Source organism: Chelonia mydas, chromosome 1 (assembly GCF_015237465.2).
Source record: "Chelonia mydas isolate rCheMyd1 chromosome 1, rCheMyd1.pri.v2, whole genome shotgun sequence".
NCBI classification, from domain to species: Eukaryota; Metazoa; Chordata; order Testudines; family Cheloniidae; genus Chelonia; species Chelonia mydas.
In genome coordinates, this window is record NC_057849.1 from 182,494,633 (window position 1) to 182,507,055 (window position 12,423).

A 12,423-nucleotide genomic window follows, 5' to 3' on the forward strand; every position below is an offset into this window, starting at 1 on the left:
TGAATCTCAAATCTTGTTAAACAATGTTTGCACAGACCACTGACTAAGTTACTTGGACACCTGTCACAATTCCACACTTAGTCATTCCCTGCTGTGCACGTCCACTGTACAAGCTGAATACGGGTCTGTTTGCCCAGCTGTTACAGACCTAAGGAACTGTGGAAGCAGAGATCTGCCAAACACAATGAGACAATTCCCAGAAGCAGAATCGATTACAAAAATCTTCAGTGCTATGATAATGGAAACTGTGCACTGATTGCTCTGGGTGACAAGGACATTTCTAATTCTCAGCAGTATCAATGCTTTCAATAAGCATCTCAACCCCAGTGAGACTGCACTATTCACACCTTGGCCATAGGGATTGGCAGTTTCTTGGAGAGGTCACCTTTCCAGTGTAAAACTCTGCTCTCTATCATCCTTCCACCCCTTGTCTGAATACCTCCAATCTCTTGTTCTCCACATACCCCCCAGAACAGTCATATAATAAACCTCACTACAATGTACACTGAGTGGCCTCCTTGTTGGAAATCTCAGAGGCATCAAGAGCTGAAAATGGGCCATGGAGACTAAATTGTCTGATGATTTCTAAAGGGGTCTTGTGCAAAGCACACTAAGGGCAGATTGGGGCACAAAGAACACAATTATATTGCTGCAGACCATGCCCATTCTCCAGGGTTATGAATCTTGTCGACATTAAAGATTCCTCAACTTTCTCCCCACCTACCAATTCAAATAAGACACTCAAACCAGATTTCCACCATTCTCACTACAGTCTTCACTCATATTTTCACAGACAGCACAGAGCAATAATTTAGCAGACTACTTCCCTACTGCATTTGCCTCTGCAGCACAAACTGCTTGACTAACTCTTGGTATGTCATGTTCTACGCTTCTATAATAAAAGATTTATTCTTCTTTTTTGGAGAAGCATCATGCTTACAGAGGTCATAAGTGCCACATGTACTAATTTACATAACAAAGAGGGACAAATTAAAGAGAATATAAACCAAACTAAACCTTCATCCAAAACTCATATCAAGCCTAGGTTTTTTGTTTGTTTGTTTTTGAGTTCTCAAAGCACAAATATATCATTTAAAGCTATTTCATGGTATTTTTACCCCAAGTCAGGATCAGCCAAGCTAGTGTCAAGCAGGAATCTGAACTTTTGGTGCGTCTCTGAACCTCACAACCTTTTAAGGTTTGCATTCAGTGTGCATCCTACCGTGTTAGCAATGAACAGAATGCAACATTTCTTCTTGGTATTTCATACAAAAGCTCCTGAATCTAGAAGCAGGCTCATTACTAAAGAGATCAGCAATGAGAAAGGATTGTTGGCATCTTGGCTAAATTTTAAAATTGTAAAAACAAGATATAAAGTAAGTTTAGTGTTGGACAAACAGTGCTAAGCTGACAAGTGGAGATTTAATGACTATCCACAGAAGATACACAGCTTTTCCCCGGCACTCCCTGACAATGAATCTCATTCCTAACTAAGGGTGACTGGGCCCACAGTGCATTCAATCTTTGGCTCTTTGCTGAGACTGCCAGCAATGGGGACTGTTAGCGTGAACAGTAATGGAGGTTTGTCATGAGAACACCTCTTCACTAGGATATGAAATGAGAACCTACCAGTTTGTTTAATATATACACATATAACCTTTTGGCCTATATTTTCCTATATTCTCCATTGCTTTGACTAGTACTATGGGGCTTTGTGGTGGTTCTTGATTTCTAGACCTATTCTAATAGTGTCCCAATTGCCAGTGTTGTACAGTACAGTGAAGGTAACGGAGTTTTTTCCAAAAAACAAAAAATGAAATAAAGTTCAGCGGAGTACCTGGCTCAAGTGCCACTCTGTCGATGGTGACAATGCAGAGCAGATCTGCCAGCTCGCCCTGGTAAACCGTCGGGTTGTCCGAATGCACTGAGACATTAAACACGGGACCTAAAAGATAGCAATTTAATCCCATTATTCATTCAAGGTTCCTTCTTTGTGTTACCCAAAAGCTTTTAACCAGTGCTTAAGACAATCTAGGTTAGTTTGTGAAGCACTTTGATGTCAGATGACTAATATATTGCCTCTGCTCTCAGAGTGAAGATTTATGGAACCACCTGCATATTCTTTAGGACACTAAATTTCATGCCAGTGGAAAGTACCAATCACCAGCTCTGAAGTCCTCTACTGATTCATAGAACAGGCACAGTATGGCAGGAGGAGTTTACCACACACTGTCCTCTGCCAATATGCCATCCACTTGCCCTGGAGGAGGCCCCTATGGGTGTCTTTCATCTGTTCAGTCTTGGGAACCCCCCCGCTTTGATTGCGGAGCCACTGATGTGTGTGATGTGGACATTTCTATTAGGAGCTGAACAAAGACCAACTCACCTCTTAGAACATGTAACCTTTATTATATGGCCACAATTCCATATGGTTTTCATATGGGTCCTGGCTCTACCACATACAACTTCTTCTATGATCCTAGGCAAGTCAAAACATCTGTGTCTGAATTCCTCCACCTATACAATGGTTATAATATGGATATACCCTCACAGGGGTATGGTGAGGTGCTCAGCTACTATGGTGATGTGCACCACAGAAAAGCCTTTAGATCAAGACACCCACTTTTGACCAGTACCAAATCCATGGTGCAAAATTAATGACAGAGTGATGGTACTTCACATAGGTTTACATGGCTAGTACTGTACCTCTTTTTTAGGCAGAAGACTGAAGGACAGATATCTGAATATCCCATAATTTGAGTCCTCCACTAAAATAAGGATTCACCTACCAGAGAGGTGAGAAACAAGACAGCACTGTTTATGGTTGTCTCCATCATTCTGAGGTCTAGGCCCTACTTTAAATCCAAGAATCTTCATAACTCTTGCAGAGTCCCATCAGGCTTCTGACGGGAAACCTCCAAGGAAAATCCAGGTTTCTGTAGGAAGCTGTACTAGCGACTGAGTAGATTGTACTTTTTCTTCAAGTGACTACTGAACCAATGTTCTGGAATGGAATTAGGGCATTGTGCCACTAGCTGTAACCTATTGGTTGAGATATTGAAGACCGCAGGGGGATGACTATTTGTGGTCCACGGAGATTACAGAGCACTTTTTACAAGAGCCAAAATTCCAATTAAGAGGAAGCAATTACTTTGTGGCTTCCTAAATTCGCCTGATGATTTCAAATGGGCATAATTTTCTTTACTTTCTGTTAAACTGTAGTGCAACGTGCTTGTTGCAGTTAAATCTCCCATCCCCCCCTCAAAATGGCTGCATTTTGGCAGTGATGAAGCAAGGTCTATATATGTAAGTTTATAAAATCACTGTCACATGAAAGGCATTATATAAAATTGTAAGATGTCCCTGAAAACATGGAGATAAATGAATACCAAAGATGCCTTAGAAGTTGTATGAACTATTGGTTTAGACTTGAAGAGTCTGCTAGAACATATTTATGGAAATAAGAGACCTAGAATATTATGAAGTTCAGATGCTATGGTGATGGGTGTCTTATAAATGCATTAAAATTGGCACACATTTAAAAGTTGAGCCCTCCCCCTCAATCCCTTGCAAGGAAAGGGGAAGGAATATTAGCATGACCAGTTCCTCGGACTCTGTCCAAGATCTTCCTATGAACATTCATTTTGTTTCCAAAGATAGTCAGCAACCTCACTGTCATTAGAGGTATTGTTATAAAGTTTATCCTTCAAATAAAACAAATTAAGCTCTTTCCTGTGAGTCTTCAGTGAGTTGTGCAGCTAGAAATTAAAGATGTTAACACACTTGTTACAAAGTCAATGTTAACCAGCACGTTCAGGCCAGCATCCCTTCATTTGATTTTATTTAGATTTATAGAACATCAGTCTCAATGCATGAGATTGCCATGTTTGCTTGCAGTGCCACTGCCCTCCCAGAGTCTAATGTGTTGCAGTGTAGACGGAATGTGAATGGCACTGTAATCACAGACTCCTGTTTTACATGCACCCCATTTTACAGTAAGTAACTGCAGCATTTCAGAATCAGTGAGTGAACTCTCACATCAGGTGAGGAGAGAATCACTGCATTCCCACAGATCCTGCCACTATACTGGTAGGGAGAAGAGAATCAAGCTTGCGTTCCTGTACATACCTCCCTAGAGACCATGGACAGAAAGCGTGAGAGAATTGTCTGATCCTTGTCAATGTCACTTTGCCCTGCTGAGTGTTTCAGAAGCACCGCCTGGATACTGTGTGTGTGTTGGGGGGGGGGGGGGGGGGCGGGCGGGGAGGAGGAGAGGGGAGAGTTATCAATGCAGAACATTGCACACTGTGACCTGTAGTTTCTACAGGTCATGTCTCTATATTAAAGATGAGGTCATCTGTGATTTACTCCATTTTATAGACACTGATTGCAGCCATCAAGGCCCCAGCAAGGTGCCAGTGTAGCTTCTCAGCTGGGCAGAATCTGAGCACCCTTTACCATAAAAGACCTTAAAAGCAGAAGTCAGTGTGCTTAGGTTATTATCAGATCAAATTTTTTCATCTCTTATAAAAGAGAATTTCTGCTTTCAGACCATCAGCTGCATCTCCCGGCTTGCCATCAGCATGCCCAAGTTTCTAGGGCAATACTGATGCAACAACTAGAGCAGCTGCTTCCCTATGTCCATCATTTAATGATCACACTTCCCCTGGGTAAACCACAGTAACCAGCGGAAAATCGTTAGTTCCCTTCCAGAGTACACAACTCCTGCAAATCATCTCCACGCTGGGGAAAATTGTTCCTGAAGCACAAAGAAAGTTAGGAGGAGAGAAGAATACCATCATCCTACGTCAGAAGTGCTGGACTTCAACAGAAAGTCCTGAAACATTTCCGGGGTCACCATCCTCTCCCTTCATCCAACAGACTATAAATCTTGGGCTTCCTCTTTTAAACAATGTTTTAAGCAAGCTTTGTTCTAGTAAACGCTGCTAGGCTGACAATCTGGGAAACTCTACCCACACAATTATAGCTTCGGCGGGAGCAGTTTCCCAGTGAGGCATCATTCCACTTCTCACACCATAGTGCCTCACCCCGGCCTGAAGAGACCACCTTCAGACATAAGCTCATGGCTCATTCAATTCTTTGTCCCTCTGCAGAAGTTGCAAGTACCTGAGGACAGTCAATACTCATGGTTATGATTGTTTGTGATGTGGGCACTTAACCAGGAATTGGACTCTATTTCACACACGCCACTGAAACGCCATCAAAAAGTAACAAGTTTTGATCACTTGCCACCTGGGCAGGATTTGTACTAGTGACCTAGCTGTGAAGTGCTCCATAACTCGCTAAAAGCCCCTGCAGCCACCAACTCCCCACTCCTTAAAAAAAAAAGAAGGGCAGCTGAAAGTAATCTTTATTTTCATTCAGAGTGCTATTGCCTTGATTTAGGTCTCCGTTTAAATCAGGTTTCAGAGTAACAGCCGTGTTAGTCTGTATTCGCAAAAAGAAAAGGAGTACTTGTGGCACCTTAGAGACTAACCAATTTATTTGAACATAAACTTTCTTGAGCTACAGCTCACTTCATCGGATGCAAGCAAAAATAAATTGGTTAGTCTCTAAGGTGCCACAAGTACTCCTTTTCTTTCTGTTTAAACCAGTTGCCCTGACTTCAGCTAAAGCTAATAGGAAGAGATGAGCAGGAATGAGCAGTGAACCACTACCACAGAAAAACAATGTTGTGATCTGTCAGCGAAAGCATACATAGCAAAAAACCTGCTAGCTAGGCATTTTCTTTCTGAGGGCTCTAAGAAAAGCATCTTGGCAAGCACTGGTATCAGTGCAACAGCATGCAGCTTTCAGGCATGCCTCTTAGCACAGGGCACCCAAGTTAAATGAGCAACAATAAAGACTTCTGGGACATTGATGCAAATCAGGTTGGTTTTCCCTCACACTCATAGCTCCATCTTAACCCAGGTCCCTGTACTTAATACTTCAAAATATGGACAATCACTACTATAAACTACAAACAGAAATTTCAGTTACAGTACTGACAAATCACATGACTTTTTTATAGATCTCATTGAGACCTAAATCAAGCCAAGTTTGAAAATATTATTCAGTAGGTTTAAAGTCTGGAACATTTAAAGCTGAATGACCTCGAGTTTGGCTTAGGCCTTGATTTCTTCCAATGTAGCTTTGACTCAAGCTAAGAAATCCAATGAAGAAGCTTGAACATAAACTTTACAGACAAGCATTATTAAAGGAAAACTGATTTCCTAGTTTTGAAATTAAGTTGACATTTTGTAAATCTCATTGAAACTTAAAAATCAAACCAAGATCGAAGTCAGACAGTAAGCTGTCGTACGTACTCAGGTAATAAGAAATACCTGTTTTTATTCTACTATATTATGCATCCAATGAAGTGAGCTGTAGCTCACGAAAGCTTATGCTCAAATAAATTGGTTAGTCTCTAAGGTGCCACAAGTCCTCCTTTTCTTTCTGCGAACAGAGACTAACACGGCTACTACTCTGAAACCTGTATTATGGTTGTAAAGTTAAAAAGTTGTTATATTGAAAAGCTATAAACATAATAATGGCAAAGGTAAAATAGATCTTCCAACCACAGCTCTTCATCTCTTCATTTTTGAAAGACTGATTACTCAAGTCCAACATTACACCACCTTGATTTTGGGAGTGGGGGGTTAGGGAGGAATTAGGTTAAGCACAATTTTAAAAACAACCAAGAGTAAAAGTTGCTAAATGGGAATTTGTAAATTCCAGAACCAGGATTTATTGGTTTAATTCCTTCTGAATGCTGCTATTGGTTAACTCTCCAGGCCCAAATTCTGGGCCAGAGTTTAGTTCAATCCAAAAAATAGAGTACATCTCAGTGCCTAGCAGTTTGAAGTAACTTAGCTTTAGATTTAAAAAAAAAGTTACAGCAATTTCTTCTGTGGATACACGGAAAAAAGCTAATGGTTCAAACGACATCAAGCTTGATTTATTCCTTATACCTCAGACATCTACACAAGAAGCCAGGCTTGAACAAAATTGGCTTGGTTGATAGAGGTTTTGTGCAAGTATAACTCAGAGTTTAAGGATTGTTTTCCTTTTACTTTTAAAGACTCATACAGAGAATTTAAAATAAAAACAGCTGAATTGATAGCAATCAATCTTTCTAGATCGCTGGATCAAGACCAAGTAAAGCGCGGAAAATTTCATTCCCAAAATAAACATTTCAGAAAGTTAGAATTAATGGGGAAAAGGATTTATAATGGAAGATGGCAACCTTAACTTCTGGCCTCCGTTACTTCATTTTAGACTGTGTTCTCAAAGCACTATACAAAAATCAAATTTAGTTTCATGTAGACAAGTATTATGCCTATTTTATAGATGGGAAAAGTGGGGGATGGAGAAGTTAAGTAACTTGCCCAAGGTAACAGTGACTCAGAATCAGAAGTACAAACAAGGAATTCTGTCATATACTCTCTTCCTCAATAGCCAGACAGCAATCATTGTAGTGTGCCTTGTCTACTTGAAATCAAGCAGTGCCATAAACCATGTGAGGAAAAATTGATGCAATCTGCAAATTCTCTCTATTCAAAAATATTACTCATAACTGCCCTGGCACCAAGCCATCCACTATTGCACTGAAGAGACCATAGTCTGCTCTTCTCCAAGTAATAAACTCCTTCTCTCAACCTCCTCCACCGCCTTTATTCTTTCTATATAGATTTCCCTAACCAGCAACATCCCAAATTTCATAATAGTTATTCCTGGAAAGAACCCTCTGTACTTTAATCTGTGGTTTACATTTCCAACTACAAATTGACGAGAGGAAAAAACTATGATGACTAAGCATATTTCTATCCACTAATAAAGGGTAGAAAATACAGGGCTTTCTTGCCAGGGAGTTTCTGCTGTATTGCTCTTCATTCACTTCCCTGATTACGACAAATATATTTGATCAAGTGAGTGAGTGACACATGAAGAGAAGGCAAGGGAGAAGTCAGATCTCCAGGTCAGCAGGGGGCATGGTTTTATTTTAATCTGAAGTTTAACAACAAATATTCAGCTCACATTTCAACATTTCTTGGTTTATCTTTGCTCCTTCCAAAACAAGTGAAAAACATTGCTGTGTAATGAGCTCATACACAGATATCATCCAGAGTTGAAGATTACACCAAGAAGCTTCTTAAATTCCCTTTTGTTTCTGACTTTCACCAGCTTTCACCTTTTGCTGGGGTTTCTCTGGAGGCAACCAGCAGAATGAAGCCAAGCTCGATTCTTCTCTCTCACACATCTTATTTTAGAGAAGCACATTATCACACACGCACGCCCCTCCACCCCCACCAAAGCACTTCTGTGGAACAGAAAAACTGTACTGGATCTCTGTGTAACCATGCTGTGGGAGAAGCCATTCTAAATACTATCTGGGGGGATGATGGCAAAGAATTTAACGCTATGGGATAAGCCACCTGAATTGCAGGCTGACTGGGTGCCTCTGAGTACAAGGGTAGGAGGCTTTTCATGTCAAGGTCACCGGCTCAACTGCGGTCCAGCTGGGAAGAAAATGAACCTATTACTATCTGATGGCTGTACAACGACCTGTGTGAAATGAATGTTTTAGTCCCAGTCTGAGGCCTAGCAGATAGGGGTCTGCTTCACAAAAACCACACATGCAGTTAAGTGCTAATTAGACCTTTGTTACCCAGCTCAGCAAGGGGATGAAAAGGACTATGAGAAAGAGAACACTCCTCTCTTTTAATGGTGATCCCGTGTGAGTGCAGTGAAAAGACATATTGTGGAATAAGTAGTTAGCACTGCTCAGAGTCTTAGTAATCGCCAGTCTCCAGGGTTGTTGATTTAGCACCTTTCAGTTGCCAAATAGACCTTTGCCCTCAAAGGACTCGGAGAGTTTCTCCAAGTGGGCTAACAACAGGTCCTTTAGGCCAGAGAGAACTGAGGCACTGGTCTAGCAAGAGGCAGCCTGGGTGTTTCACTGTATCAAGGAGCAGCTCTAACATCACCTAACTTGCATGGTTTATACCCTGAGATGGAAAGTATTCAACATGTTACAAGTAGTTCTAATTTTTAAGAAGCCTGGTCTGAAGGAGGGCTAGGAAGGATCATGAGCTTTGGGTTGGAGGAGTATGCTCTATGAAAGGGACTACCTTGTGAGGAGTTAAAAGAACTAAACAGATACACAGTTTGGCCAGATTAAGAGAGGACACATGTACACATATTTGAAGAGTGCACGCACTAAGGAGGGAGAAGACCTGCTTAGGGTTGTGCCAGGAGATGTCACTAGGAGTGGTGGCATGAAATTAAGAGAAGGAGATTTCAGGCTGGATATCAAGAAACATTTGTCAACAGTGAGAACTATTAGACTGCAGAATAATCTCCCAAAGGAAATGACAGTTCTTCCATTTCAGGATACTTTTCAAAGTAGACTAAAAAAGAGCATTGGATAATCACTGGAAATCTTTAAATCAAGACTGGACGTTTTTCTAGAAGACATGCTTTAAATCAATCGCAGCTATTGGACTTGGAGCAGGAATTAAAACAAGTCCTGTGGCAGGTTATGCAGGAGGTTAAACTAGATGATCACAATGGTCCTTTCTGGCCATAAAAAAAAAAAAAAAAAATCTATGAAGCTATCCACTAGAGAACAATCTCCAGTCGACTCAGGTTTTGGGAGTACATAGACTATACCTAATAGTTCCCTTCCGCTTCTCCCCCACAAACTTCTAATTTATGGGATTCTGAAATATAGATTGTATCACATCTTTCAATTAATGAAATTTCAAGTAGGTTTTTCCCTTTAAGTTTCAGACCACGAATTTACTGTAGTAAATTCATTTTTATGCAGCACTGAGCAAAGAAACAAGGTTGCCTCTGCCTGCAGCCAGCAAGTCGTGCCACCACTGGACAGAATCTGGAGGGAGACATTTTCCCCACAGATATTCATGGAAAAACTTTTCATAACAATGCCACATTTCAAGATTATTATTGGTGGAGTTTGTGTGTGCAGTCTCCAGCTCGTATATAAAAATCTTACAGGCCTCCTTCACTTTTCACAAGGTGTATGTGCAATAAAAAAAAAGTTTTCCTTGAAACACCCAAGCTCAGACAAAACAGATCTGGGAGGAAGCCAGGTTACAGGAAAGGACTTCCAATCCAACAAGTCCCCCAGCTCCAAACAGAAATCAATAAAGACACAGAAGGATAGTCCTACAACCACTAAAAGCTTTCATGTAACACTCATTAAGGACTTCCTTTGCCGAGAGAGTTTCTCTATTTTCTTATTTATTCCCCTCCCCCCACCCCCAAAGCGTGGACTCAGGATACGGTCATAGTTTGAGCTTGTCAAATTGGAGAAGATTGGAACACTACAGTTGTTAATTGTTTAGATAAATAACCTGATTGTAAACCACCAGCAGCAGTTAAAATGCCTTGCTGGTCAGCAGTGACGTTTCTAAATGGTCAGGAATTCCAGATGGTGAGGCAGCACTATTACCGAGCAGAAGATGGAAGCATCGCTCGGAGCAAGTCAGAGTTCACCCCCATCAGGCCTCCACTCAGGTCAGGATTTACTGCAAAGTGGCACTTTCTAGCTTTTTCAATCCTCCATGGACTTCTTCCAACCTATGTCAAGGACCTCATCTCACTACTCCCCACCCATTGGCTTTTGTTCCCTTCACACCGTCCTCATGAGTGCCTTCCCTTTTGCAGAGTCTGCCATGTGGAATAGCCTACCTTACCTTTCTGCCTCTTGACTTTGACCTCGATCAAGTCAAACTCTGTGCATAGGCTCTGGAACTAGGGATGCTGCCGCACTCCCTGGTGTGAAGTGGTTTCCATTATATAAAGGGTTTACAGTTTGGTTCAGTGGCTCTCTGCAACCTCACTATACAAACTGTTCCAGCACCCCTGACTCTGTGCCCATTTTCTCATCAGTAAAACAGGGATACCACCTCCTGTCTGACATGGAGGAGATATAAGGGTAAATTAATTTGCATAAGCACCTTTACCATTATTGGGCACCTTCTGTCTGAGGCCGGTGAGATATCTTCAAATCTTAGTCGAAACATTTCTCCTCAAACTATGCTTTTTAATTTCTCCCTACCTTTGTTATTCATCTGTGTAACTATTACTTCAATCCATACTGTATCCTGAATTTAAGTTGTATTTTAACCCATCTTTCACGTAAGCCAACCATAGATATTCATTCCCCCTAGAAAGCTAGGTGTGTTGTATCTGCCTGTAATCATTCCTCTAAATTTCACTCGCCTGTCTGAATCCAAGAACAGAACAAAAAGGCACAGGGGATAGGAATGGGGCTAGAGGAAGGCAGGTGTGGTATGCACTCTCATGTGTGCCCCTATTCCTAATGATAAGCAGGAAGTCTTTTTGGTTTGGCATGTTTGCCAACGTCCCTTCTAATTGAGCTTGACGAGTTCCTTTTTCTCCACAGATGCTTCAGTCTGGCAACACCAGCATTTCCCATCCAAACTGTATTAAGACAGTTCAAGAAAAGTTCCCAAATAAATAACCTGCAGACAAATAGGATTTTAAAATGTCAGCTAATCACTCAGTCAAAGTGAGGCAACAGGTCGAGATGCAAGAGAGCTTTTAGAAAAGCTACTACTCGGGTGGACTGGGAAGGCCAGTGCAGATGATATTACAATCAGAACCAGATAAGACTGTGAAATTTGTTCATGTGCCATGAAACTTGAATTGCCAATGTGAAAATTTTAAATCAGCCTTTGCTATTTGCCAGATTTATTTTGGGAAACAGCTTTTTCTTCTCTTGGAAGGACTGAAAAGGGAAATAAGATTCTCTTTTGGCCAGGAAAGATGGCAATGCAACAAACAGACCCATCCCTTACAAGCTCACAGGTTTTCCTCCATACTGTGGAGATTAATGGAGTGCCTTTTTTGTCAAACTGTTTGGCATGAATACAAAGTGACACCATATGAACACATTCAAAAGAGTCGTATTAGTGACCCCCCCACCCCCTTCTCGGGGGGAGAGGGAGGCTCTGGGTAGGGGAAAAAGGCTCGCCTTTTCAGGCTTCTCGTAGTACTCGTTGTACACTGGCAACACAAGCATTCAGGTAACACGCATCCTGCTGGAGCGATAAGCCACGAGCCGTGGTACTCTGAATGGGACCAGAGCATGGGTAATGTCTGCTTTTAGAATGATTGTTTTATGGTTAGAAGCAAAAAGGGAAGAGGGAGTAAAGAGTAATGCCTAGCAGTGCTAGTTTCTGAGCCCTGCACAGTTGCAGTGGAGGACATCGTTTTATGATGACTGCTTAAGGCTTAGCCAGTGGCCCTTGCCATAAGATGTTTCAGATTTAAATACCGGCTGGTTGAGGATCATTTCATTACTATTTGGACAACTGGAAATTAACAGATCCTAGTTTGTGCAAATGTTTGTCCTCTCACCAAACCCAGAAT

The 12,423-nt window shown here is 41.4% G+C and overlaps 1 protein-coding gene across 1 annotated transcript in view; it reads right to left on the bottom strand.

Moving 5' to 3' along the window:
- The window catches only part of PTGFRN (prostaglandin F2 receptor inhibitor), a 101,627-nt gene that overhangs the window by 17,641 nt on the left and 71,563 nt on the right, over positions 1-12,423 (bottom strand). Inside the window, exon 7 of the mRNA XM_037906503.2 lies at positions 1,838-1,945. Coding sequence (XP_037762431.1) covers positions 1,838-1,945 — 108 coding nt within the window. The remainder of the gene's footprint in view (positions 1-1,837; positions 1,946-12,423) is intronic.